Source organism: Furipterus horrens, unplaced genomic scaffold (assembly GCF_987537825.1).
Source record: "Furipterus horrens unplaced genomic scaffold, mFurHor1.1.pri manual_scaffold_11, whole genome shotgun sequence".
Classification (NCBI taxonomy): Eukaryota; Metazoa; Chordata; class Mammalia; order Chiroptera; family Furipteridae; genus Furipterus; species Furipterus horrens.
In genome coordinates this window covers 99,415,514-99,442,507 of record NW_028327181.1, presented here as the reverse complement: position 1 = coordinate 99,442,507, position 26,994 = coordinate 99,415,514, and the positions used below count along the sequence as shown (strand labels likewise).

Below are 26,994 nucleotides of genomic sequence, written 5' to 3'. Positions count from 1 at the left end.
AAATAGTCCTAAAGGCCCCCCTTTGTAGGTAACTCTCTGTTTTTCTCTTGTTGCTTTTAAGATTCTCTCTTTATCTTGAACCTTCGGCTTTTTAATGATGATGTGTCTTGGTGTGGTCCTCTTTGGGTCTAGCTTGTTTGGGACTCTGTGCTTCCTGGACTTGTATGTCTGTTTCCTTCGCCAAATTTGGGAAGTTTTTTTCATTATTTTCTAACATAAGCTTTCAATTTCTTGCTCTTTCTATTCTCCTTCTGGCACCCCTGTGGTTCAGATGTTGGCACATTTAAAGTTGTCCCAGAGGTTCCTAAGCCTCTCCTCATTTTTTCAATTCTTATTTCCTCATTCTGCACTGGTTGACTGTTTTTTTCTTCCTTATGTTCCAAATTATCGATTTGAACCCCAGTTTCCTTCCCTTCACCATTGGTTTTGTGTGGATTTTCCTTCGTTTCACTTAGCATAGCCTTCACTTCTTCCCTTATGTGTTTGCCGTACTCAAGCATATCTGTCAAGCCTGTGAGCATCTTTATCACCAGCATTTTGAACTCTGCGTCTGTGAGGTTGGCTATCTCCTTGTTGCTTAGTTCTTCCACGGGAACCTTGATTCGTTCCCCCTTTTGGGCAACTCTTCTCTGTCTCCTTATTCTGACAGGGTCCTGTGTGTGTTTGTCTCTGTGTCTTAGGTAGAGCTGTTGCACCTGTTACATTGTAAGGGGCGGAGCCTTAGGGATTTGTCAGTACAGGACGATCAGTTTCACCACATTGTGGCACTGTGGGGGGGGAGGGGTCCGAGATGGAACAATACTGCCTGCCCAGCACTCACCTCTCTTCCAGGCACTTCTCCCAATTCTGTATTTGACTGGCGACTCTCTAGCTGCGGCCCTGGCCATCTTTCCCAGAGTGGTGGGTCTGCAGATGATCTAGGACCGTGGGGCCCTTTAAACAAGCGGACTCTGAGTGGTATCACTTACACGTGGGATCTGAGAGAGGCCACACGGGGTGGGGTGTGGCTAGCGGGGTGGGTGTGGGGAAACAGGGAGACCCTGGTCACAGGCACAAACTGCCAGTTAAAGGATGAATTTGGGGTCTAATGTACGGATGTGACTAGAGCGACTCCTGCTATAGCTATACCTGAAAGCTGCTGAGCGAGGAGAGGGGTCTTAGACGTTTTCATCCCGAGAAAGAGGGGGCCGCTGCGCACCCAGTGGAGACGCACGCTGACAGCGCAGTGCGCATCCTTTGCATTTAAAATCATGAAAACGTGGTGCCCTTTAAACGTGCACAGCGCTCTGGGTCAGTTATTTCTAAACAAAGTTGAAGAACCAAAATAGAGTCACCTTGGGGCCTGTTAAACACATGGGTATGCTCTGGAAATCCATGTGAACACATGTGTGGCAGGACCATGGGGTAAACAAGGGGATGGACGCAGAACACCCCCCGGGGGGCCAGGTTGGGAGCCCTGGCGGGTCTGCGCTCCAGTCGGGGCGCCCCGGACAGGGCAGTGGGTGGGACGAGGAAGGACGGAGAGCAGCTCGTGGACTTGCCACGGACCGAGGGCGGCTGGCTGTCGGGGCTCTTCCGCCCCTTTGGAGGGCTCCCCCGGCTGACTGAGCACGCGTGGATGAGGGACAGTTTTTGTGCGTCTGGTACAGTCCAAGGAGAACCCTTCTAACGAGCTTACAGAACAGTCGGACAGAAACAGGGACAGGGACACTGGATTTATTAGTCACGAGGTCACTCCCGTCCTGGCTGTGTCCTTGGGCGGAGCACCGATGGGAACAGGTGTTACTGGGTCTCAGCGCGGGGCTGTCCCCTCCCCCCAGGGCCCCTCAGGGGCCTGTTCACCCAGAGGACGGCACCGAGCATGCTCAGCAGCAGGGGCAGCTTCAGGAAGACCAGGAGCAGGAAGTGGACGCTGCTGAGCAGGGACCTGCAGGGGACACAGGGACACACAGTGAGCCACCTCCACCTTCCCCCGGTCCCTCAGCCCAGGTCCTGAGGTCACGACAGCCCCTGCAGAGATCAGCCACGGACGGGGCAGCTGCCTCTGCCTCTCTGGCTAACAGCCGCCCTTGAGAATCGGGACGGTGGACACAGGGAGGGGCTGCCATAGACCCGGGGAGGCAGGTGGCCCTGGGCCCCGGAGAAGGGTCTGTCCCCAGGCCTCCGCGTTAGCGGGTCCCCCATCTGCGGTACAGGAACCAGTAACGTGGGTGCTGGTTGGATGTCTTCTCCCCTGTAGCCCGCACACCCCGTGAGGGTACAGACGGCTCTGGTTTCTTCACAGCAAGTAACTGGTGCCAGGTCAGCGTCCGCAGGACGTTAGCACGGGCCGTGGTTCCGTGGCCGCTGACGGCAGGAGGAGGGACGCCGCTGAGCCCCCACCGCCCCCAGAGGATGAGACTGTGACCAGGGCTTGGGCAGGGCCACCGACCACAGTGCTGCTTCCACCTCCGGCCCCGGCCTGGGCTGGGGTCCCACAGGCTCCTCTGCAGGACTTGGCACTCACCCGCTCTCTGCTGGGAGCCCTGTTTCTGGAGACACCCGACAGCCTGGCTCCCCCAGATCTTGCAAGCGTCCCTCAAGCGGCCTCTAATCAGCACGTGGCGTCTTAAGTAGCAAACCTAGGCTCTGCCCCGGCCCGCAGTCTCCCCAAGCACTCATCATGGACTGTCATGTTTACATGTTAACGTGTGTGTTGGCTCCGCCCCTTAGAACCCATCTTCCATCAGAGCTCAGTGCTGTCTGGGTGGCTCTTGCTGCGCCCCAAAGCTGAGAGGGGTGCCTGGCAAGCAGGAGGGGCTTCATAATCAGGCGTGAGGCTGATGAATGAGAGGGGCCAGGAAAGGAAATAACGCCCCTCCCCACTGTAACCCCCACCCAGAGGAGAGTCCTCCAGGAGGGAGCCCCTTACCGAGGGTGTTGGCTGGGATCGGGGGTCTCCGGCCTGGTCGTACTGGGCGAGGTGGTCGCTGGCAGGGAGGAGGGCGGGCCCAGGGGGCTCGTGGAGATCGGGGTGGGCGTGGGGGCTGCGGGAGAGGCACGTGTCAGGCTCTGTGCCCTCCCCCTGGGCCTGCCGCTCTTCCCGCTGCGTGGCTCTGCCTCATCCAGTCAAGGCCACTTAGGCCATCGGGACAGATGTGCTGAGTCCACCGGCCCCCCGCGGCCACCGCCAGGCCAGACCGGCACCTGGGCCCCCTCCTGGGGCCCCTCTGCAGGGCACCCTGTGGCCCGGTGGGCGCATTCAGATGCAAGCGTTTGAGGGTCTGTGGGAAGAGCGCTTGGCTCCAGGCCACAGCCCAGCCACAGCCGCCCCTTCTCCTCCCCGTCCCCCTGCAGGGGGTGCGGTGACTCCCCTCTGTGGCCGCTGACCGCCAGAGCGATGGGTGGCCTCGGGCACGGCTGACGGCTTGAGCGAGACTCTCGGGGAACAGGGATGTGCGGCGGGGTCAGCCCTGAGTGACGGGACCCCGCAGTCCCTCAGCACGCGCTACGGTCTGAATGTTTGTGTCCCCCCAAGTCTTCGCTTGAGCACCTGGCGCCGGTGGGATGGGATTAGGGGGCGAAGCACTGGGAGGTGATCGGTCATGAGGGTGGTTCATGCTGCGCCCCAAACTAAGGGGGTTCCTGGCACGCAGTAGGGGCTTCATAATTAGCTGTGAGGTTGAGGAATAAAAGGGGCCAGGAAAGGAATTAAAACCCCCCTCCCCGCACCCTCCTGGAGGAGACTCCACCAGGCGTCAGAGCCCCAGGAGGCAGGCCTTTCCCGAGGGTCGTCCGCGTGGTCGGCACCCCAAGAGGGCACAGCAAGTCTGCGACCCAGAGCCGTCCCCACCCACGGGGGGGCCACTGAGCGCACAGGCAGGCGAGCGATGCATTTCTGTGGGTGCTAAGCCTGCAGCCCGCGGCGGTTTGTGCGGAGGAGGTGCCCTGGGTCCCCCAACGGCAGCCACGGGACCGTCCTCTCTGGGGGAGGACAGGAGCGGGAAGAAAGGTCACCGAGGGGCCCACCGAGTGGGGCCTGTGCTGGGGGCCCCCGGACAGACCCCTGTCCTCACATACCCGAGGCCTCCGCGGGGTTTTGCTTCCTCTCCCCTAAACCGGAGCCCACGGGGCACGTGAGGAACTCCCTGTGGGGACGAGAAGCTAAGAACCGCAGGACGGAAGGAAGGGGCTCCAGAGACGGGGGCAGAATGAGAACTCGGGGGGCAGTCTAGGTCCTTAGAGCGGCAACCTGAGCTCGGGAGCAGGCGCACGGGCGAGCCGTGAGCGGGGACTGGTGGGGAACGTGGCAGAGGGTTTGGGGCCACAACACGTGGGGGCTGCTTTATCCTCTCTCCTCCCCTTTGTCGGGGGGAGGTGTTTTCAGGGGTTCCTCTGGGCCCCTTCCTGCGGAGTCAAGGCCTCAGGAAAAGAGGGCAGGGGCACGGCCAGCCTGAAGGGACCAGGTGGCCCCCCAAACATGCCAGGAGCCCGGCATGGGGCGCTCTCACGGCTGCTGCCGACCCCCAGGGTCACGGCTGGTGCCCAGCGGCCGTCCAGGGTGTCCTCTTGCGGACCCGGCCCAGGACAGCCGACGGTGAGAGGACATGTCCCAGCCGGGCGGTGCCCTCAGGGATGACAGAGAGACGTGCAGGGAGAGACACGGGGTCCCCTTCAGAGTGGACAGTAAGCACACGTCCCCGGAGCCAGGGCCGTGCTCAGCCTGTGCCCCCAGGACAGATCTCGGCCTGGGACTGTCCAGGCGTGGCGCTCGGAGGGGTGCAGGACAGCCAGAGGGCGCTCGTGTGGGCACGTGTGCATGTGTGTGCATGCGTGTGCATGTGTGTGTATGTGTGCACGTGTGTGTGCACGCAGACAGCGCAACACATACATTGTGCCCTGATCCTGCCCACGCCCCCCACTCACCCAGCTCAAGTCCACGCCTGTCCTGACCAACAGGGTGGCCGCCACAGACCAGGCAGCCGGGGCGGGGACGGGGGAGGGTGCGTGCGGCTCACCTGGGGACACAGTCACCACGACCTGGAAGGTGGGGTTCAAAATTTGTTCGTGCCATGGTACATCGATCCCACACCAGTACGTGCCTCCATCTCCCTTTGTGAGGTTCTCCAAGGTCACTGTGAAGGTGAGGTTTGCTGGGTCGTCCCTGATGGACACGCGGCCGCTCCTCACTTCTCTCTCTGGCTCCGTGGTCTCCACAATCTTGTTCAGCAAACACGGGGGTCTGCACCAGAATTTCTTATTTCCTCTGTACTCCTCCTCGTACCGACACCGCACGCTCAGGGACCCCCCCACGGTGCCCGTCACGCGGCTGGGGCCGCTCAGGGACAAACAGCCTGGAAGACACAACCCAGTGTCAGCTCCTCACCAGAAGGCCAGGGCCGGGGGCACCCTGGGGTGCAGGTCCCTCAAGGGCCCTCAGGGCCTGGAGTCCTTGGCAGGAGACAGGCCTTCGCTCCTACTGGGTGAGGGTGATGGGGAAGTAGCTCCCCATCTGTGTGAGGGATGCACCGAGGCCACACCCTGACTGTGACAACTAAGGGACAAGCACGGCCCTCCCTCCCGGCGCTCCTCTGTGCGGCGCAGCAGCCCCCTCACCTGCCTTATGCTCCGACCCCTCGGGGGGCTGCAGAGGCTGGTGCTGCCGCTCCTGGAGCCTCTCGGCCTCCCCTCCCTCCCATGTCCCCCCTTCCTGTGGGCCGGGTCCTGACCCACGGCCACCTGGTCCTCCCTCCTTCCCACGCAGGGCCGCGCTCCCCGCCGGGCCCAGCGCCGCTCACCTAGGGCCTGCAGCAGGAACAGAGCGGAGGGCAGCCATGGGGCCCTGTCCCCCGGGGCCATTTCTCCAGCGCAGACGGGGCCGCAGAGGCCAGGCCCTCCGGGTGACAAGGCCGAGCCTCCCCACGAGCGCTGGAGTCCCCCGGGTGCGCTTCTGCTTTCCTGGGCCTCTGTGCCCCCTGTCCAGCCCGGTGTCCAGTCCACCGCTGGGGCAGGTCAGGGGCAGGGAGCCTGGGCAGGCAGCCGCAAGGCCTCTGGGCGCCCTGGGCTCCCCTCGCTCCCGGTGCCTGACCCGGGTCAGAGTCCCACGGTGAGGTGTGGCCCTTCTCAGAGCACACAGCCACCCCTCCTCCCAGGGCCACGCACGGCCACACACAGCAGAGCCGAGCCGGGACGTTTCCTCCTTGACGGGGTGTCCCCACCCTCTGCGATGTCTCACTTCCTAGTGGTCAGGGGAGACAGTCCTGCAAAGGAAGAACTCGGTGGTGACCACAGAGGGGCTGTGACCCGCCAACAGGTGGCCCCAGGCACACCGGTGAGCTTGGCCCTGCGGGACCCCCACTCTGCTCTCCACGCAGGTTGGCACCACGACCTCAGATGCCTTCAAGGTCCCATCTGGTCCTGGGGTCCCACCCAAGGCTACATCTCCCCCTATGTGTCCCCTGCTCTGCAGACACCGCTGTGGAGCGGCCCACACGCTCTTCCTCGCGCTTCTGTGTCACCTCTGCTATGAGATCCAGGACAGAGGGCGGAGCGCCCACAGGGAGAGGTCGGAGGTGTGGGGATGCTGAACGGGAATCGGGGACCCTGTGAAGCTGAGGCCTTTCCTCTCTATCGGCGGCACAGAGAGACCAGTCTGACCAGAGGTGCTGCCTGCTGGGGCCCCTCTGCAAGGTGCAGGGACGGGGACGGTCCTGCCCAGGGGCAGGGAGGCAGGTCTGTCCCAACCCGGACACGCTTGCTGTCATGACAGGCAGTCTTTTGGACCAGTTCACCCCAGAAATGGCAGGGAGGCAGGTCAAGGTGTGGGGGACTGCGCCTTGTGGGTTCGGGAGCTGTAGCCCAAGCCATGAGCCAGGCCCCCCCAGGAAGGCCTCCAAGTCTCTGGGGAAAACCGGAAGGCCGTGCGGCAGACAGGACCGGATGCCACGCAGAGGGTTCCCACGGGAACTGGGTTTAGAGAGCGCTCGCTATGCTTTGGAGCTCGCTCTGCTTTTCTTATCCCTCAGTTACCTGCAAACCGTCTGTAGCAAGGAATGTACGCAGCCTTGCCCCTGATGTCAGCCTGGCGTCGGGACGCTTGGCAGGCCTGACACAGCCTGGTCGCTGTGTTCTCTGTATTGGCCTCTGTTAGCAGTAACTGTCAGCTGTAACCCGAGCGTCTGGAAGCTTACTGATGAGTCATGAGTCCTGACCTCGTATCTCTCGAATCCCCTCCCCAATAAAAGGCGCGGGAGACGGAAGTTCTGCGCTCTTCTCCACCTGAGAGATGAGCCGCCTCCCGTCCTTCCAGACAAAACACAGTGTCCTGGAGAAACTTGTTCCGTGTGGCCCTGAATCCTCTGCCGGACAGTTCCCCACCGAGCCGGGGCGTGGGGGGGCCGCTCAGCCTCCTCAAGGCGCAGGACCCATTTAACCTCTCCCCTGGGCGACGCTGGCTTCTCAGCCTTGCCCTGCACAGTCCAGGTCTGTCCCTTTCTCCCCGAGAACGCTCTCCACGGTCCAGGCCACACGCCCCAGGGTGGCGGCCACCCACACCCTGTAAGGTGGGGCTCTCCTCTCCTCGCTGCCCGTCTGTCCTGACCTGGACTCGCCCCGAGCTGCCCTCCCCCCCTTCCCTCTGACACACAGGAATCCTCAGTCCTCTCAGCATGACAGGGACAGCCCTCTTTCCCGTGCCCCTAATGCCCTTTCCCGCTCTCCTCTCCTCACCAGCAAGGTCAAGAGCAGTCAACGCCGCTCCTCATCACACGCGCCTCCAGTCTGACCTCCACGGCGCGAGCGGACCCGACTGGGGTCTCACTCCCCTGCCCTGAAGTGACCCTGTGTTCCAGTCACAGGGTCCGTCCCTCCCCGGGCCTTGGCCCCTGCTTTTCACTCTCCCTGGGTCCCTTCCCCAGTTCTCTCCCTGCTTGTCCCTTCTTGTCCTTTAGAGCCCACTGGGACGTCACCTCCTCAGAAAGGCTTCCCTGATGACGCTTCCAAGGGATCCCTCCGCTGGCCTGGGTCACTGACCCTGTATGTCCTCCACAGTCTGCCAAGCGCGGTTACTGGGTTTCCTTCTGCTGGGTCCCGCCCACCTGCCGCACTAGGACGCAGCTCATGTCATCGTGGCATTGGCGTCTGTTTTATCCATCCCGGTGTGACCCAGTGCCCCACTGCAGCAGTGACGATGGTTAGCTATCGACACATCTTTTTTAAAGTATATTTATTGACTATGTTGTTACAGTCATCCCTTTGCTCCCCTCTGCCCAGTACATGCCTTCCCTCCAGCAACCCCGCCCCCCTTAGTTCATGTCCATGGGTCGTGCATATAGTTCTTTGGCTTCACCCTTTCCTATGTTATTCTTAACTTCCCCCTGTCAATTTTGTATCAACCGATTATGCTTCTTAGTCCCTGCACCATTTCCCCATTTCTCCCCCTCCCCCCTCCCAGCTGATAACCCTCCAAATGATCCCCATAACTATGATTCTGTTCCTGTTCTGGTTTGCTTAGTTGGATTTTGTTTTTATTGTTTAGATTCATTGTTGATAATTGTGATTTTGTTGTCATTTTAGTGTTCATAGTGTTGATCTTCTTTTTCTTAAGTAAGTCCCTTTGACATTTCATATAATAACGGCTTGGTGATGATGAACTCCTTTAGCTTTGCCTTGTCTGGGAAGCACTTCATCTGCCCATCCATTCTAAATGATAGCTTTGCTGGACAGAGTCATCCTGGTTGTAGGCCCTTGCTTTTCATCACATTGAATACTTCTTGCCTGGAAGATGTCCTCTGAGAAATCAGCTGATAGTCCTAAAATAGTCCTAAAGGCCCCCCTTTGTAGGTAACTCTCTGCTTTTCTCTTGCTGCTTTTAAGATTCTCTCTTTATCTTGAACCTTCGGCTTTTTAATGATGATGTGTCTTGGTGTGGTTCTCTTTGGGTCTAGCTTGTTTGGGACTCTGTGCTTCCTGGACTTGTATGTCTGTTTCCTTCGCCAAATTTGGGAAGTTTTTTTTCATTATTTTCTCACATAAGCTTTCAATTTCTTGCTCTTCTTCTTCTCCTTCTGGCACCCCTGTGGTTCAGATGTTGGCACATTTAAAGTTGTCCCAGAGGTTCCTAAGCCTCTCCTCATTTTTTCAATTCTTATTTCCTCATTCTGCACTGGTTGACTGTTTTTTTCTTCCTTATGTTCCAAATTATCGATTTGAACCCCAGTTTCCTTCCCTTCACCATTGGTTTTGTGTGGATTTTCCTTCGTTTCACTTAGCATAGCCTTCACTTCTTCTCTTATGTGTTTGCCAGACTCAAGCATATCTGTCAAGCCTGTGAGCATCTTTACCACCAGCATTTTGAACTCTGCATCTGTGAGGTTGGCTATCTCCTTGTTGCTTAGTTCTTCCACGGGAACCTTGATTCGTTCCCCCTTTTGGGCAACTCTTCTCTGCCTCCTTATTCTGACAGGGTCCTGTGTGTGTTTGTCTCTGTGTCTTAGGTAGAGCTGTTGCACCTGTTATATTGTAAGGGGCGGATCCTTAGGGATTTGTCAGTACAGGGCGACCAGTTTCACCACATTGTGGCGCTGTGTGTGGGGGAGGGGTCCGAGATGGAACAATACTGCCTGCCCAGCACTCACCTCTCTTCCAGGCACTTCTCCCAGTTCTGTATTTGACTGGCGACTCTCTAGCTGCGGCCCTGGCCGTCTTTCCCAGAGTTGTGGGTCTGCGGATAATTTAGGACTGTGTGACCCTTTAAACAAGCGGACTCTGAGTGGTATCACTTACACGTGGGATCTGAGAGAGGCCACACGGGGTGGGGTGTGGCTAGCGGGGTGGGTGTGGGGAAACGGGGTGACCCAGGTCACAGGCACAAACTGTCAGTTGAAGGATGAATTTGGGGTCTAACGTACGGATGTTACTAGAGCGACTCCTGCTATAGCTACACCTGAAAGCTGCTGAGTGAGGAGAGGGGTCTTAGACGTTTTCACCCCAAGAAAGAGGGGGCCGCTGCGCACCCAGTGGTGACGCGCGCTGACAGCGCAGTGCGCATCCTTTGCATTTAAAATCATGAAAATGTGGTGCCCTTTAAACGTGCACAGCGCTCTGGGTCAGTTATTTCTAAACAAAGTTGAAGAACCAAAATAGAGTCAGCTTGGGGACTGTTAAAAACATGGGTATGCTCTGGAAATCCATGTGAACACATGTGTGGCAGGACCATGGGGCAAACAAGGGGATGGACGCAGAACACCCCCCGGGGGGCCCGGTCGGGAGCCCTGGCGGGTCTGCGCTCCGGTGGGGCGCCCCGGACAGGGCAGTGGGTGGGACGAGGAAGGACGGAGAGCAGCTTGTGGACTTGCCACGGACTGAGGGCGGCTGGCTGTCGGGGCTCTTCCGCCCCTTTGGAGGGCTCCCCCGGCTGACTGAGCACGCGTGGATGAGGGACAGTTTTTGTGCGTCTGGTAAAGTCCAAGGAGAACCCTTCTAACAAGCTTACAGAACAGTCGGACAGAAACAGGGACAGGGACACTGGATTTATTAGTCACGAGGTCACTCCCGTCCTGGCTGTGTCCTTGGGTGGAGCACCGATGGGAACAGGTGTTACTGGGTCTCAGCGCGGGGCTGTCCCCTCCCCCCAGGGCCCCTCAGGGGCCTGTTCACCCAGAGGACGGCACCGAGCATGCTCAGCAGCAGGGGCAGCTTCAGGAAGACCAGGAGCAGGAAGTGGACGGCGCTGAGCAGGGACCTGCAGGGGACACAGGGACACACAGTGAGCCACCTCCACCTTCCCCCGGTCCCTCAGCCCAGGTCCTGAGGCCACGACAGCCCCTGCAGAGATCAGCCACGGACGGGGCAGCTGCCTCTGCCTCTCTGGCTAACAGCCGCCCTTGAGAATCGGGACGGTGGACACAGGGAAGGGCTGCCATAGACCCGGGGAGGCAGGTGGCCCTGGGCCCCGGAGAAGGGTCTGTCCCCAGGCCTCCGCGTTAGCGGGTCCCCCATCTGCGGTACAGGAACCAGTAACGTGGGTGCTGGTTGGATGTCTTCTCCCCTGTAGCCCGCCCATCCCGTGAGGGAACAGACGGCTCTGGTTTCTTCACAGCAAGTAACTGGTGCCAGGTCAGCGTCCGCAGGACGTTAGCACGGGCCGTGGTTCCCTGGCCGCTGACGGCAGGAGGAGGGACGCCGCTGAGCCCCCACCGCCCCCAGAGGATGAGACTGTGACCAGGGCTTGGGCAGGGCCACCGACCACAGTGCTGCTTCCACCTCCGGCCCCGGCCCTTGCTGGGGTCCCACAGGCTCCTCTGCAGGACTTGGCACTCGCCCGCCCTCTGCCGGGAACCCTGTTTCCGCAGACACCCGAGAGCCCGGCTCCCCCAGATCTTGCAAGCGTCCCTCAAGCGGCCTCTAATCAGCACATGGCGTCTTAAGTAGCAAACCTAGGCTCTGCCCCGGCCTGCAGTCTCCCCAAGCACTCATCATGGACTGGCATGTTTACATGTTAACGTGTGTGTTGGCTCCGCCCCTTAGAACCCTTCTTCCATCAGAGCTCAGTGCTGTCTGGGTGGCTCTTGCTGCGCCCCAAAGCTGAGAGGGGTGCCTGGCAAGCAGGAGGGGCTTCATAATCAGGCGTGAGGCTGATGAATAAGAGGGTCCAGGAAAGGAAATAAAACCCCCTCCCCCTTCCCACCCAGAGGAGAGTCCTCCAGGAGGGAGCCCCTTACCGAGGGTGTTGGCTGGGATCAGGGGTCTCCGGCCTGGTCATACTGGGCGAGGTGGTCGCTGGCAGGGAGGAGGGCGGGCCCAGGGGGCTCGTGGAGATCGGGGTGGGCGTGGGGGCTGCGGGGAGAAGCACGCGTCAGGCTCTGTGCCCTCCCCCTGCGCCTGCCGCTCTTCCCGCTGCGTGGCTCTGCCTCATCCAGTCAAGGCCACTTAGGCCATCGGGACAGACGTGCTGAGTCCACCGGCCCCCCGCGGCCACCGCCAGGCCAGACCGGCACCTGGGCCCCCTCCTGGGGCCCCTCTGCAGGGGACCCTGTGGCTCGGTGGGTGCATTCAGATGCAAGCGTTTGAGGGTCTGTGGGAAGAGTGCTTGGCTCCAGGCCACTGCCCAGCCACAGCCGCCCCTTCTCCTCCCCGTCCCCCTGCAGGGGGTGCGGTGACTCCCCTCTGTGGCCGCTGACCGCCAGAGCGATGGGTGGCCTCGGGCATGGCTGACAGCTTGAGCGAGACTCTCGGGGAACAGGGATGTGCGGCGGGGTCAGCCCTGAGTGACGGGACCCCGCAGTCCCTCAGCACATGCTACCGTCTGAATGTTTGCGTCCCCCCAAGTCTTCGCTTGAGCACCTGGCGCCGGTGGGATGGGATTAGGGGGCGAAGCACTGGGAGGTGATCGGTCGTGAGAGTGGTTCATGCTGCGCCCCAAAGCCGAGAGGGTTCCTGGCACGCAGTAGGGGCTTCATAATTAGCTGTGAGGTTGAGGAATAAAAGGGGCCAGGAAAGGAATTAAAACCCCCCTCCCCGCCCCCACCTGGAGGAGACTCCACCAGGTGTCAGAGCCCCAGGAGGCAGGCCCTTTACCGAGGGTCGTCCGCGGGGTCGGCACCCCGAGAGGGCACAGCAAGTCTGCGACCCAAAGCCGTCCCCACCCACGGGGGGGCCACTGAGTGCGGCCCCCGCACCAGGCAGGCGAGCAATGCATTTCTGTGGGTGCTAAGCCTGCAGCCCGTGGCGGTTTGTGCGGAGGAGGTGCCCTGGGTCCCCCAACGGCAGCCACAGGACCGTCCTCTCTGGGGGAGGACAGGAGCAGAAAGGAAGGTCACCGAGGGGCCCACCGAGTGGGGCCTGTGCTGGGGGCCCCCAGACAGACCCCTGTCCTCACACACCCGAGGCCTCTGCGGGGTTTCGCTTCCTCTCCCCTAAACCGGAGCCCACGGGCACATGAGGAACTCCCTGTGGGGACGAGAAGCTAAGAACCGCAGGACGGAAGGAAGGGGCCCCAGAGACGGGGGCAGAATGAGAACGCGGGGGGCAGTCTAGGTTCTTAGAACGGTGACCTGAGCTCGGGAGCAGGCGCACGGGCGAGCCGTGAGCGGGGACTGGGGGGGAACGTGGCAGAGGGTTTGGGGTCACACCACGTGGGGGCTGCTTTATCCTCTCTCCTCCCCTTTGTTGAGCGGAGGCATTTTCAGGGGTTCCCTGAACTCCCTCCTGCGAAGTCAAGGCCTCAGAGAAAGAGGACAGGGGCACGGCCAGCCTGAAGGGACCGGGTGGCCCCCCAAACATGCCAGAAGCCCGGCACGGGGCGCTCTCACGACTGCTGCCGACCCCCAGGGTCACGGCTGGTGCCCAGCGGCCGTCCAGGGTGTCCTATCGCGGACCCGGCCCAGGACAGCCGACGGTGAGAGGACATGTCCCAGCCGGGCGGTGCCCTCAGGGACGACAGAGAGACGTGCAGGGAGAGACACGGGGTCCCCTTCAGAGTGGACAGTAAGCACACGTCCCCGGAGCCAGTGCCGTGCTCAGCCTGTGCCCCCAGGACAGACCTCGGCCTGGGACTGTCCAGGCGTGGCGCTCGGAGGGGTGCAGGACAGCCAGAGGGCGCTCGTGTGGGCATGTGCGTGCATGCGTGTGCATGTGTGCACGCGTGTGTGCCTGTGCGTGCGTTGTGCGTGTGCGTGTGTGCGCGCGCCATGCGTGCATGTGCGTGCGCACGCGTGCATGAGTTCATGTGTGCGCCATGCGTGCATTGTGCGTGGGCGTGTGTGCATGTGCGTGTGCACGCAGACAACGTAACACACACATTGTGCCCTGATCATGCCCACCCCCCCCACTCACCCAGCTCAAGTCCCCGCCTGTCCTGACCAACAGGGTGGCCGCCACAGACCAGGCAGCCGGGGCGGGGACGGGGGAGGGTGCGTGCGGCTCACCTGGGGACACAGTCACCACGACCTGGAAGTTGGGGTCCAAAACTCGTGGGTGCCATGGTATATTGATCCCACACCAGTATGTGCCTTCATCACCCTTTGTGAGGTTCTCCAAGGTCACTGTGAAGGTGAGGTTTGCTGGGTCATCCCTGATGGACACGCGGCCGCTCCTCACTTCTCTCTCTGGCTCCGTGGTCACCACAATCTTGTCCAGCAAACACGGGCTTCTGCACCAGTATTTCTTATTTCCTCTGTACTCCTCCTTGTACTGACACAGAACGCTCAGGGACCCCCCCACGGTGCCCGTCACGTGTCTGGCGCCACTCAGGGACAAACAGCCTGGAAGACACAACCCAGTGTCAGCTCCTCACCAGATGGCCAAGGCCGGGGGTGCCCTGGGGTGCAGGTCCCTCAAGGGCCCTCAGGGCCTGGAGTCCTTGGCAGGAGACAGGCCTTCCCTCCTACTGGGTGAGGGTGATGGGGAAGTAGCTCCCCATCTGTGTGAGGGATGCACCGAGGCCACACCGTGACTGTGACAACTATGGGACAAGCACGGCCCTCTCTCCCGGCGCTCCTCTGTGCGGCGCAGCAGCCCCCTCACCTGCCTTGTGCTCCGACCCCTCGGGGGGCTGCAGAGGCTGGTGCTGCCGCTCCTGGGGACTCTCGGCCTCCCCTCCCTCCCATGTCCCCCCCTTCCTGTGGGCCCGCTCCTCACCCACGGCCACCCGATCCTCCCTCCTTCCCACGCAGGGCCGCGCTCCCCGCCGGACCCAGCGCCGCTCACCTAGGGCCTGGAGCAGCAACAGAGCGGAGGGCAGCCATGGGGCCCTGTCCCCCGGGGCCATTTCTCCAGCGCAGACGGGGCCGCAGAGGCCAGGCCCTCCGGGTGACAAGGCCGAGCCTCCCCGCAGACGGCTGGAGTCCCCCGGGTGCGCTTCTGCTTTCCTGGGCCTCTGTGCCTCCTGTCCAGTCCGGTGTCCAGTCCACCGCTGGGGCAGGTCAGGGGCAGGGAGCCTGGGCAGGCAGCCGCAAGGCCTCTGGGCGCCCTGGGCCTCCCTCGCTCCCGGTGCCTGACCCAGGTCAGAGTCCCACGGTGAGGTGTGGCCCTTCTCAGAGCACACAGCCACCCCTCCTCCCAGGGCCACGCACGGCCACACGCAGCAGAGCCGAGCCGGGACGTTTCCTCCTTGACGGGGTGTCCCCACCCTCTGCGATGTCTCACTTCCTAGTGGTCAGGGGAGACAGTCCTGCAGAGGAAGAACTCGGTGGTGACCACAGAGGGGCTGTGACCCGCCAACAGGTGGCCCCAGGCACACCGGTGAGCTTGGCCCTGCGAGACCCCCACTCTGCTCCCCACGCAGGTTGGCACCACGACCTCAGATGCCTTCACGGTCCCACCTGGTCCTGGGGTCCCACCCAAGGCTGCGTCTCCCCCTGTGTGTCCCCTGCTCTGCAGACACTGCTGTGGAGCGGCCCACACGCTCCTCCTCCCGCTTCTTCTGCGTCACCTCTGCTGTGAGATCCAGGACAGAGGGCGGAGCGCCCACAGGGAGGGGTCGGAGGTGTGGGGATGCCGAACGGGAATCGGGGACCCTGTGAAGCTGAGGCCTTTCCTCTCCATCGGCGGCACAGAGAGACCAGTCTGCCCAGAGGCGCTGCCTGCTGGGGCCCCTCTGCAAGTTGCAGAGACGGGGACGGTCCTGCCCAGGGGCAGGGAGGCAGGTCTGTCCCAACCCGGACAGGCTTGCTGTCATGACAGGATGGCTTTCGGACCAGTTCACCCCGGGAATGGCAGGGAGGCAGGTCAAGGTGTGGGGGACCGCGCCTTGTGGGTTCGGGAGCTGTAGCCCAAGCCGTGAGCCAGGCCCCCCAGGAAGGCCTCCAAGTCTCTGGGGAAAACCGGAAGGCCGTGCGGCAGACAGGACCGAGGCCACGCAGAGGGTTCCCACGGGAACTGGGTGTAGAGAGCGCTCGCTATGCTTTGGAGCTCGCTCTGCTTTTCTTACCCCTCAGTTACCTGCAAACCGTCTGTAGCAAGGAATGTACGCAGCCTTGCCCCTGATGTCAGCCTGGCGTCGGGACGCTTGGCAGGCCTGACACAGCCTGGTCGCTGTGTTCTCTGTATTGGCCTCTGTTAGCAGTAACTGTCAGCTGTAACCCGAGCGTCTGGAAGCTTACTGATGAGTCATGAGTCCTGACCTCGTATCTCCCGAATCCCCTCCCCAATAAAAGGCGCGGGAGACGGAAGTTCTGCGCTCTTCTCCACCTGAGAGATGAGCCGCCTCCCGTCCTTCCAGACAAAACACAGTGTCCTGGAGAAACTTGTTCCGTGTGGCCCTGAATCCTCTGCCGGACCGTTCCCCACCGAGCCGGTGCGTGGGGGGCCGCTCAGCCTCCTCAAGGCGCAGGACCCATTTAACCTCTCCCCTGGGCGACGCTGGCTTCTCAGCCTTGCCCTGCACAGTCCAGGTCTGCCCCTTTCCCCCCGAGAACGCTCTCCACGGTCCAGGCCACACGCCCCAGGGTGGCAGCCACCCACACCCTGTAAGGTGGGGCTCTCCTCTCCTCGCTGCCCATCTGTCCTGACCTGGACTCGCCCCGAGCTGCCCTCCCCCCCTTCCCTCTGACACACAGGAATCCTCAGTCCTCTCAGCATGACAGGGACAGCCCTCTTTCCCGTGCCCCTAATGCCCTTTCCCGCTCTCCTCTCCTCACCAGCAAGGTCAAGAGCAGTCAACGCCGCTCCTCATCACACGCGCCTCCAGTCTGACCTCCACGGCGCGAGCGGACCCGACTGGGGTCTCACTCCCCTGCCCTGAAGTGACCCTGTGTTCCAGTCACAGGGTCCGTCCCTCCCCGGGCCTTGGCCCCTGCTTTTCACTCTCCCTGGGTCCCTTCCCCAGTTCTCTCCCTGCTTGTCCCTTCTTGTCCTTTAGAGCCCACTGGGACGTCACCTCCTCAGAAAGGCTTCCCTGATGACGCTTCCAAGGGATCCCTCCGCTGGCCTGGGTCACTGACCCTGTATGTCCTCCACAGTCTGCCAAGCGCGGTTACTGGGTTTCCTTCTGCTGGGTCCCGCCCACCTGCCGCACTAGGACGCAGCTCATGTCATCGTGGCATTGGCGTCTGTTTTATCCATCCCGGTGTGACCCAGTGCCCCACTGCAGCAGCGACGATGGTTAGCTAACGACACATCTTTTTTAAAGTATATTTTATTGACTATGTTGTTACAGTCATCCCTTTGCTCCCCTCTGCCCAGTATATGCCTTCCCTCCAGCAACCCCGCCCCTCTTAGTTCATGCCCATGGGTCGTGCATATAGTTCTTTGGCTTCTCCCTTTCCCATATTATTCTTAACTTCCCCCTATCATTTTGTACCAACCGATTATGCTTCTTAGTCCCTGCACCATTTCCCCATTTCTCCCCCTTCTCCCTCCCAGCTGATAACCCTCCAATGATCCCCACACCTATGATTCTGTTCCTGTTCTGGTTTGCTTAGTTGGATTTTGTTTATATTTTTTAGATTCATTGTTGATAATTGTGAGTTTGTTGTCATTTTAGTGTTCATAGTGTTGATCTTCTTTTTCTTAAGTAAGTCCCTTTGACATTTCATATAATAATGGCTTGGTGACGATGAGCTCCTTTAGCTTCACTTTGTCTGGGAAGCACTTTATCTGCCCTTCCATTCTAAGTGATAGGTTTGCTGGACAGAGTGATCCTGGTTGTAGGCCCTTGCTTTTCATCACATTGAATACTTCTTGATGGTCCCTTCCTGCCTGGAAGGTGTCCTCTGAGAAATCAGCTGATAGTCCTAAAATAGTCCTAAAGGCCCCCCTTTGTAGGTAACTCTCTGCTTTTCTCTTGCTGCTTTTAAGATTCTCTCTTTATCTTGAACCTTTGGCATTTTAATGATGATGTGTCTTGGTGTGGTCTTCTTTGAGTCCAGCTTGTTTGGGACTCTGTGCTTCCTGGACTTGTATGTCTGTTTCCTTCACCAAATTTGTGAAGTTTTTTTTCATTATTTTCTCACATAAGCTTTCAATTTCTTGCTCTTTCTTTTCTCCTTCTGGCACCCCTGTGGTTCAGATGTTGGCACATTTAAAGTTGTCCCAGAGGTTCCTAAGCCTCTCCTCGTTTTTTCAATTCTTATTTCCTCATTCTGCACTGGTTGACTGTTTTTTTCTTCCTTATGTTCCAAATTATCGATTTGAACCCCGGTTTCCTTCCCTTCATCATTGGTTTTGTGTGGATTTTCCTTCGTTTCACTTAGCATAGCCTTCACTTCTTCTCTTATGTGTTTGCCATACTCAAGGGTATCTGTCAAGCCTGTGAGCATCTTTATCACCAGCATTTTGAACTCTGCGTCTGTGAGGTTGGCTATCTCCTTGTTGCTTAGTTCTTCCACGGGAACCTTGATTTGTTCCCCCTTTTGGGCAACTCTTCTCTATCTCCTTATTCTGACAGGGTCCTGTGTGTGTTTGTCTCTGTGTCTTAGGTAGAGCTGTTGCACCTGTTACATTGTAAGGGGCGGAGCCTTAGGCATTTGTCAGTACAGGGCGACCAGTTTCACCACGTTGTGGCGCTGTGTGTGGGGGAGGGGTCCTAGAGGGAACAATACTGCCTGCCCAGCACTCACTTCTCTTCCAGGCACTTCTCCCAATTCTGTATTTGACTGGCGACTCTCTAGCTGCGGCCCTGGCCATCTTTCTCAGAGTGGTGGGTCTGCAGATGATCTAGGACCATGGGGGCCCTTTAAACAAGCAGACTCTGCAAGGTATCACTTACACGTGGGATCTGAGAGAGGCCACACAGGGTGGGGTGTGGCTAGTGAGGCGGGGTTGGGGAAACGGGGAGACCATGGTCACAGGCACAAACTGCCAGTTGAAAGATGAATTTGGGGTCTAATGTACGGATGTGACTAGAGCGACTCCTGCTATAGCTACACCTGAAAGCTGCTGAGCGAGGAGAGGGGTCTTAGATGTTTTCACCCCAAGAAAGAGGAAGCCACTGCGCACCCAGTGGAGACACGCGCTGATAGCGCAGTGCGCATTCTTTGCATTTAAAATCATGAAAACGTGGTGCCCTTTAAACGTGCACAGCGCTCTGGGTCAATTATTTCTAAACGAATCTGAAGAACCAAAATAAAGTCACCTTGGGGACTGTTAAAAACATGGGTATGCTCTGGAAACCCATGTGAACACGTGTGGCAGGACCATGGGGCAAACAAGGGGATGGACGCAGAACATCACCCATGGAGCCAGGCCGGGAGCCCTGGAGGGTCCGCGCTCCGGTCGGGGCGCCCCGGACAGGGCAGTGGGTGGGACGAGGAAGGACGGAGAGCAGCTCGTGGACTTGCCACGGACTGAGGGCGGCTGGCTGTCGGGGCTCTTCCGCCCCTTTGGAGGGCTCCCCCGGCTGACTGAGCACGCGTGGATGAGGGACAGTTTTTGTGCGTCTGGTACAGTCCAAGGGGAACCCTTCTAACGAGCTTACAGAACAGTCGGACAGAAACAGGGACAGGGACACTGGATTTATTAGTCACGAGGTCACTCCCGTCCTGGCTGTGTCCTTGGGCGGAGCACCGATGGGAACTGGTGTAACTCGATCTCAGCGCGGGGCTGTCCCCTCCCCCCAGGGCCCCTCAGGGGCCTGTTCACCCAGAGGACGGCACCGAGCATGCTCAGCAGCAGGGGCAGCTTCAGGAAGACCAGGAGCAGGAAGTGGACGCTGCTGAGCAGGGACCTGCGGGGGACACAGGGACACACAGTGAGCCACCTCCACCTTCCCCCGGTCCCTCAGCCCAGGTCCTGAGGCCACGACAGCCCCTGCAGAGATCAGCCACGGACGGGGCAGCTGCCTCTGCCTCTCTGGCTAACAGCCGCCCTTGAGAATCGGGACGGTGGACACAGGGAAGGGCTGCCATAGACCCGGGGAGGCAGGTGGCCCTCAGCCCCAGAGAAGGGTCTGTCCCCAGGCCTCCGTGTTAGCGGGTCCCCCATCTGCGGTACAGGAACCAGTAACGTGGGTGCTGGTTGGATGTCTTCTCCCCTGTAGCCCGCCCGTCCCGTGAGGGTACAGACGGCTCTGGTTTCTTCACAGCAAGTAACTGGTGCCAGGTCAGCGTCCGCAGGACGTTAGCACGGGCCGTGGTTCCGTGGCCGCTGACGGCAGGAGGAGGGACGCTGCTGAGCCCCCACCGCCCCCAGAGGATGAGACTGTGACCAGGGCTTGGGCAGGGCCACCAACCACAGTGCTGCTTCCACCGCCGGCCCCGGCCCTTGCTGGGGTCCCACAGGCTCCTCTGCAGGACCTGGCACTCGCCCGCCCTCTGCCGGGAGCCCTGTTTCCGCAGACACCCGAGAGCCCGGCTCCCCCAGATCTTGCAAGCGTCCCTCAAGCGGCCTCTAATCAGCACGTGGCGTCTTAAGTAGCAAACCTAGGCTCTGCCCCGGCCCGCAGTCTCCCCAAGCACTCATCATGGACTGGCATGTTTACATGTTAACATGTGTGTTGGCTCCGCCCCTTAGAACCCAGCCTCCATCAGAGCTCAGTGCTGTCTGGGTGGCTCTTGCTGCGCCCCAAAGCTGAGAGGGGTGCCTGGCACGCAGGAGGGGCTTCATAATCAGGCGTGAGGCTGATGAATGAGAGGGGCCAGGAAAGGAAATAACCCCCCTCCCCACTGTAACCCCCACCCAGAGGAGAGTCCTCCAGGAGGGAGCCCCTTACCGAGGGTGTTGGCTGGGATCAGGGGTCTCCGGCCTGGTCATACTGGGCGAGGTGGTCGCTGGCAGGGAGGAGGGCGGGCCCAGGGGGCTCGTGGAGATCGGGGTGGGCGTGGGGGCTGCGGGAGAGGCACGCGTCAGGCTCTGTGCCCTCCCCCTGGGCCGGCCGCTCTTCCCGCTGCATGGCTCTGCCTCATCCAGTCAAGGCCACTTAGGCCATCGGGACAGACGTGCTGAGTCCACCGGCCCCCCGCGGCCACCGCCACGCCAGACCGGCACCTGGGCCCCCTCCTGGGGCCCCTCTGCAGGGGACCCTGTGGCTCGGTGGGCGCATTCAGGGCACGTGAGGAACTCCCTGTGGGGACGAGAAGCTAAGAACTGCAGGACGGAAGGAGGGGCTCCAGAGACGGTGGCAGAACGAGAACGCGGGGGGCAGTCTAGGTCTTTAGAACGGTGACCTGAGCTCAGGAGCAGGCACACGGGCGAGCTGTGAGCGGGGACTGGGGGGGAACGTGGCAGAGGGTTTGGGTCCACACCACGTGGGGGCCGCTTCATCCTCTCTCTTCCCCTTTGTCGGGGGGAAGCGTTTTCAGGGGTTCCTCTGGGCCCCTTCCTGCGGAGACAAGGCCTCAGGGAAAGAGGGCAGGGACACGGCCAGCCTGAAGGGACCAGGTGGCCCCCCAAACATGCCAGGAGCCCAGCATGGGGCGCTCTCACGGCTGCTGCCGACCCCCAGGGTCACGGCTGGTGCCCAGCGGCCGTCCAGGGTGTCCTCTCGCGGACCCGGCCCAGGACAGCCGACGGTGAGAGGACATGTCCCAGCCGGGCGGTGCCCTCAGGGACGACAGAGAGACGTGCAGGGAGAGACACGGGGTCCCCTTCAGAGTGGACAGTAAGCACACGTCCCCAGAGCCAGGGCCGTGCTCAGCCTGTGCCCCCAGGACAGATCTCGGCCTGGGACTGTCCAGGCGTGGCACTCGGAGGGGTGCAGGACAGCCAGAGGGCGCTTGTGTGTGCGTGTGCATGTATGTGCACGTGTGTATGCGTGCACGCATATGTGTGCCTGTGTGTGCATTGTGCGTGTGCATGAGTGCCCCTGTGCGTGCGTTGTGCGTGCGCGCGCACATGAGTGCATGTGTGCATGTGTGCGCCGTGCGTGCATGTCTGTGTGCACACGTGCGTGAGTTCATGTGTGCGCCTGTGCGTGCGCTGTGCATGGGCGTGCGTGCATGTGCATGTGTGATCATGCCCATCCTCCCCCCACTCACCCAGCTCAAGTCCACGCGTGTCCTGACCAACAGGGTGGCTGCCACAGACCAGGCAGCCGGGGCGGGGACGGGGGAGGGTGCATGTGGCTCACCTGGGGACACAGTCACCACGACCTGGAAGGTGGGGTCCAAAAGTAGTTCGTGCCATGGTATATCGATCCCACACACGTATGTGCCTCCATCACTCTTTGTGAGGTTCTCCAAGGTCACTGTGAAGGTGAGGCTTGCTGGGTCGTCCCTGATGGACACGCGGCCGCTCCTCACTTCTCTCTCTGGCTCCGTGGTCTCCACAATCTTGTTCTCCACCGGAAAACATGGGTGTCTGCACCAGTATTTCTTATTTCCTCTGTACTCCTCCTCGTACCGACACCGCACGCTCAGGGACCCCCCCACGGTGCCCGTCACGCGGCTGGGGCCGCTCAGGGACAAACAGCCTGGAAGACACAACCCAGTGTCAGCTCCTCACCCGATGGTCAGGGCCGGGGGCACCCTGGGGTGCAGGTCCCTCAAGGGCCCTCAGGGCCTGGAGTCCTTGGCAGGAGACAGGCCTTCGCTCCTACTGGGTGAGGGTGATGGGGAAGTAGCTCCCCATCAGTGTGAGGGATGCACCGAGGCCACACCCTGACTGTGACAATTATGGGACAAGCACGGCGCTCTCTCCCGGCGCTCCTCTGTGCGGCGCAGCAGCCCCCTCACCTGCCTTATGCTCCGACCCCTCGGGGGGCTGCAGAGGCAGGTGCTGCCGCTCCTGGAGCCTCTCGGCCTCCCCTCCCTCCCATGTCCCCCACTTCCTGTGGGCCGGGTCCTCACCCACGGCCACCCGGTCCTCCCTCCTTCCCACGCAGGGCCGCGCTCCCTGCCGGGCCCAGCGCCGCTCACCTAGGGCCTGGAGCAGCAACAGAGCGGAGGGCAGCCATGGGGCCCTGTCCCCCGGGGCCATTTCTCCAGCGCAGACGGGGCCGCAGAGACCAGGCCCTCCGGGTGACAAGGCCGAGCCTCCCCGCAGAGAGCTGGAGTCCCCCGGGTGCGCTTCTGCTTTCCTGGGCCTCTGTGCCCCCTGTCCAGCCCGGTGTCCAGTCCACCGCTGGGGCAGGTCAGGGGCAGGGAGCCTGGGCAGGCAGCCGCAAGGCCTCTGGGCGCCCTGGGCTCCCCTCGCTCCCGGTGCCTGACCCAGGTCAGAGTCCCACGGTGAGGTGTGGCCCTTCTCAGGGCGCACAGCCACCCCTCCTCCCAGGGCCACGCACGGCCACACACAGCAGAGCCAAGCCGGGACGTTTCCTCCTTGACGGGGTGTCCCCACCCTCTGCGATGTCTCACTTCCTAGTGTTCAGGGGAGACAGTCCTGCGGAGGAAGAACTCGGTGGTGACCACAGAGGGGCTGTGACCCGCCAACAGGTGGCCCCAGGCACACCGGTGAGCTTGGCCCTGCGGGACCCCCACTCTGCTCCCCACGCAGGTTGGCACCACGACCTCAGATGCCTTCACGGTCCCACCTGGTCCTGGGGTCCCACCCAAGGCTGCGTCTCCCCCTGTGTGTCCCCTGCTCTGCAGACACCGCTGTGGAGCGGCCCACATGCTCTTCCTCGCGCTTCTGTGTCACCTCCGCTGTGAGATCCAGGACAGAGGGCGGAGCGCCCACAGGGAGGGGTCGGAGGTGTGGGGATGCCGAACGGGAATCGGGGACCCTGTGAAGCTGAGGCCTTTCCTCTCCATCGGCGGCACAGAGAGACCAGTCTGCCCAGAGGCGCTGCCTGCTGGGGCCCCTCTGCAAGGTGCAGAGACGGGGACGGTCCTGCCCAGGGGCAGGGAGGCAGGTCTGTCCCAACCCGGACAGGCTTGCTGTCATGACAGGATGGCTTTCGGACCAGTTCACCCCGGGAATGGCAGGGAGGCAGGTCAAGGTGTGGGGGACCGCACCTTGTGGGTTCGGGAGCTGTAGCCCAAGCCGTGAGCCAGGCCCCCCCAGGAAGGCCTCCAAGTCTCTGGGGAAAACTGGAAGGCCGTGCGGCAGACAGGACCGGATGCCACGCAGAGGGTTCCCACGGGAACTGGGTTTAGAGAGCGCTCGCTATGCTTTGGAGCTCGCTCTGCTTTTCTTATCCCTCAGTTACCTGCAAACCGTCTGTAGCAAGGAATGTACGCAGCCTTGCCCCTGATGTCAGCCTGGCGTCGGGACGCTTGGCAGGCCTGACACAGCCTGGCCGCTGTGTTCTCTGTATTGGCCTCTGTTAGCAGTAACTGTCAGCTGTAACCCGAGCGTCTGGAAGCTTACTGATGAGTCATGAGTCCTGACCTCGTATCTCCCGAATCCCCTCCCCAATAAAAGGCGCGGGAGACGGAAGTTCTGCGCTCTTCTCCACCTGAGAGATGAGCCGCCTCCCATCCTTCCATACGAAAACAGTGTCCTGGAGAAACTTGTTCCGTGTGGCCCTGAATCCTCTGCCGGACCGTTCCCCACCGAGCCGGTGCGTGGGGGGCCGCTCAGCCTCCTCAAGGCGCAGGACCCATTTAACCTCTCCCCTGGGCGACGCTGGCTTCTCAGCCTTGCCCTGCACAGTCCAGGTCTGCCCCTTTCCCCCCAAGTACGCTCTCCACGGTCCAGGCCACACGCCCCAGTGTGGCGGCCACCCACACCCTGTAAGGTGGGGCTCTCCTCTCCTCACTGCCCGTCTGTCCTGACCTGGACTCGCCCCGAGCTGCCCTCCCCCCCTTCCCTCTGACACACAGGAATCCTCAGTCCTCTCAGCATGACAGGGACAGCCCTCTTTCCCGTGCCCCTAATGCCCTTTCCCGCTCTCCTCTCCTCACCAGCAAGGTCAAGAGCAGTCAGCGCCGCTCCTCGTCACACGCGCCTCCAGTCTGACCTCCACGGCGCGAGCGGACCCGACTGGGTCTCACTCCCCTGCCCCGAAGTGACCCTGTGTTCCAGTCACAGGGTCCGTCCCTCCCCGGGCCTTGGCCCCTGCTTTTCACTCTTCCTGGGTCCCTTCCCCAGTTCTCTCCCTGCTTGTTCCTTCTTGTCCTTTAGAGCCCACTGGGACGTCACCTCCTCAGAAAGGCTTCCCTGATGATGCTTCCAAGGGATCCCTCCGCTGGCCTGGGTCACTGACCCTGTATGTCCTCCACAGTCTGCCAAGCGCGGTTACTGGGTTTCCTTCTGCTGGGTCCCGCCCACCTGCCGCACTAGGACGCAGCTCATGTCATCGTGGCATTGGCGTCTGTTTTATCCATCCCGGTGTGACCCAGTGCCCCACTGCAGCAGCGACGATGGTTAGCTAATGACACATCTTTTTTTAAAGTATATTTTATTGACTATGTTGTTACAGTCATCCCTTTGCTCCCCTCTGCCCAGTACATGCCTTCCCTCCAGCAACCCCGCCCCCCTTAGTTCATGTCCATGGGTCACGCATATAAGTTCTTTGGCTTCACCCTCTCCTATGTTATTCTTAACTTCCCCCTGTCTATTTTGTATCAACCGATTATGCTTCTTAGTCCCTGCACCATTTCCCCATTTCTACCCTTCTCCCTCCCAGCTGATAACCCTCCAATGATCCCCAGACCTATGATTCTGTTCCTATTCTGGTTTGCTTAGCTGGATTTTGTTTATATTTTTTAGATTCATTGTTGATAATTGTGAGCTTGTTGTCATTTTAGTGTTCATAGTGTTGATCTTCTTCTTCTTAAATAAGTGCCTTTAACATTTCATATAATAACGGTTTGGTGATCATGAACTCTTAGCTTCACCTTATCTGGGAAGCACTTGATCTGTCCTTCCATTCTAAATGATAGCTTTGCTGTACAGAGTGATCTTGGCAGTAGGTCCTTACTTTTCATCACATTGAATACTTCTTGCCAATCCCTTCTTGTCTGCAGTTTCTTTTGAGAAATCAGCTGATAGTCCTATAGGCACCCCTTTGTAGGTAACTCTCTGCTCTTCTCTTGCTGCTTTTAAGATTCTCTCTTTATCTTGAACCTTTGGCATTTTAATGATGATGCGTCTTGGTGGGGTCCTCTTTGGGTCTAGCTTGTTTGGGACTCTCTGTGCTTCCTACACTTGTATGTTTATTTCATTCGCCAAATTTGGGGAGTTTTTCTTCATTATTTTCTCACATAAACTTTCAATTTCTTGCTCTTCCTCTTTTCCTTCTGGCACCCCTATGATTCAGATGTTGGCACATTTAAAATTGTCCCAGAGGTTCCCAAGCCTCTTCTATTTTTTTTCAGTTTCATTTCCTCATTCTGTACTGATTGACTCTTTTTTTCTTCCTTATGTTCCAAATCATTGATTTGAACCCCGGTTTTCTTCCCTTCACCATTGGTTTTATGTGGACTTTCCTTCCTTACACTTAGCATAGCGTTCACTTCTTCCCTTATGCGTTTGTCGTACTTAAGCACACCTGTCAAGCCTGTGAGCATCTTTATCAGCAGTGTTTTGAGCTCTTCATCTGTGAGGTTGGCTATCTCCTCATCGCTTAGTTCTCCCACTGGAACCTTGATTCATTCCCTGTTTTGGTCCATACCTCTCCGCCTCCTCATTCTGACAGGCTCCTGTGTTTGTTTGCCTCTGTATCTTGGGTAGAGCTGTCACACCTGTTACGTTGTAAGGGCCGGAGCCTTAGGGATTCATCAGTACAGGGTGATCTGTTTCACCTCATTGTGGCGCTGTACGTGGGGGAGGGGTCCGAGAGGGACAATGTTGCCTGCCCAGCACTCACCCCTCTTCCAGGCACCTCTCCCACTTTCATATGGGACTGGTGCCCCTCTAGGTGCTGCCCTGGCCATTGTTCCCAGAAAGGGTGGGCCTGTGTACATTCTAGGACCGTGGGGCTCTTTAAACAAGCGGACTCTGCTGAGAGACCAGCAGTTCCTGCCTCCACCCCAACCCCCACTGGTCTGCACAGTCAGAAGCAATGAGGCTTGATCTTCCCCGGGGCCGGGACCGTGAACTGAGTGGTCTGGTGAGGAGCTGGGAACGCTCCCCAGTGTCCCTCCCGACTTTTTAAATGTTTGACTGTGCTTTTCGCCAGCCTGTCGCTGCTGCCACTGCTGCCACCACACCACGTTCTCTCTGTCCCAGCTCCGCCCCTCCTTCCTGTCTGGATGA

General features: G+C 60.1%; 2 protein-coding genes across 2 annotated transcripts; both read right to left on the bottom strand.

Moving 5' to 3' along the window:
- Positions 1-1,700: 1,700 nt before the first annotated feature.
- On the bottom strand, positions 1,701-15,111 carry LOC149999031 (CMRF35-like molecule 6). The gene is made up of 4 exons (XM_090290581.1): positions 14,686-15,111; positions 13,905-14,240; positions 11,700-11,814; positions 1,701-1,927 (listed from the first exon to the last, which is right to left on the bottom strand). Exons 1-4 carry the CDS (start codon positions 14,744-14,746, stop codon positions 1,783-1,785), a joined length of 657 nt encoding a protein of 218 aa, XP_090146707.1. The 5' UTR covers positions 14,747-15,111; the 3' UTR covers positions 1,701-1,782.
- A 4,335-nt stretch (positions 15,112-19,446) lies between these two features.
- On the bottom strand, positions 19,447-23,182 carry LOC149999030 (CMRF35-like molecule 6). Its single transcript, XM_090257595.1, has 4 exons — positions 22,770-23,182; positions 21,983-22,324; positions 20,627-20,741; positions 19,447-19,642 (listed from the first exon to the last, which is right to left on the bottom strand). Exons 1-4 carry the CDS (start codon positions 22,828-22,830, stop codon positions 19,447-19,449), a joined length of 714 nt encoding a protein of 237 aa, XP_090113721.1. The 5' UTR covers positions 22,831-23,182.
- Positions 23,183-26,994: the final 3,812 nt, after the last annotated feature.

What these genes read in the sequence shown, in the direction of transcription:
- LOC149999030 (XM_090257595.1), bottom strand. Translation starts at nt 22,830, where the DNA reads ATGGCCCCGGGGGACAGGGCCCCATGGCTGCCCTCCGCTCTGTTGCTG. An exon ending in GTTGCTGCTCCAGGCCCTAG is followed by an intron (nt 22,325 to 22,769) that starts GTGAGCGGCGCT and finishes TGTGTCTTCCAG; the next exon opens with GCTGTTTGTCCCTGAGCGGC. An exon ending in GATCCCAGCCAACACCCTCG is followed by an intron (nt 19,643 to 20,626) that starts GTAAGGGGCTCC and finishes TGTCCCCCGCAG; the next exon opens with GTCCCTGCTCAGCAGCGTCC.
- LOC149999031 (XM_090290581.1), bottom strand. Translation starts at nt 14,746, where the DNA reads ATGGCCCCGGGGGACAGGGCCCCATGGCTGCCCTCCGCTCTGTTGCTG. An exon ending in GTTGCTGCTCCAGGCCCTAG is followed by an intron (nt 14,241 to 14,685) that starts GTGAGCGGCGCT and finishes TGTGTCTTCCAG; the next exon opens with GCTGTTTGTCCCTGAGTGGC. An exon ending in GATCCCAGCCAACACCCTCG is followed by an intron (nt 1,928 to 11,699) that starts GTAAGGGGCTCC and finishes TGTCCCCTGCAG; the next exon opens with GTCCCTGCTCAGCAGCGTCC.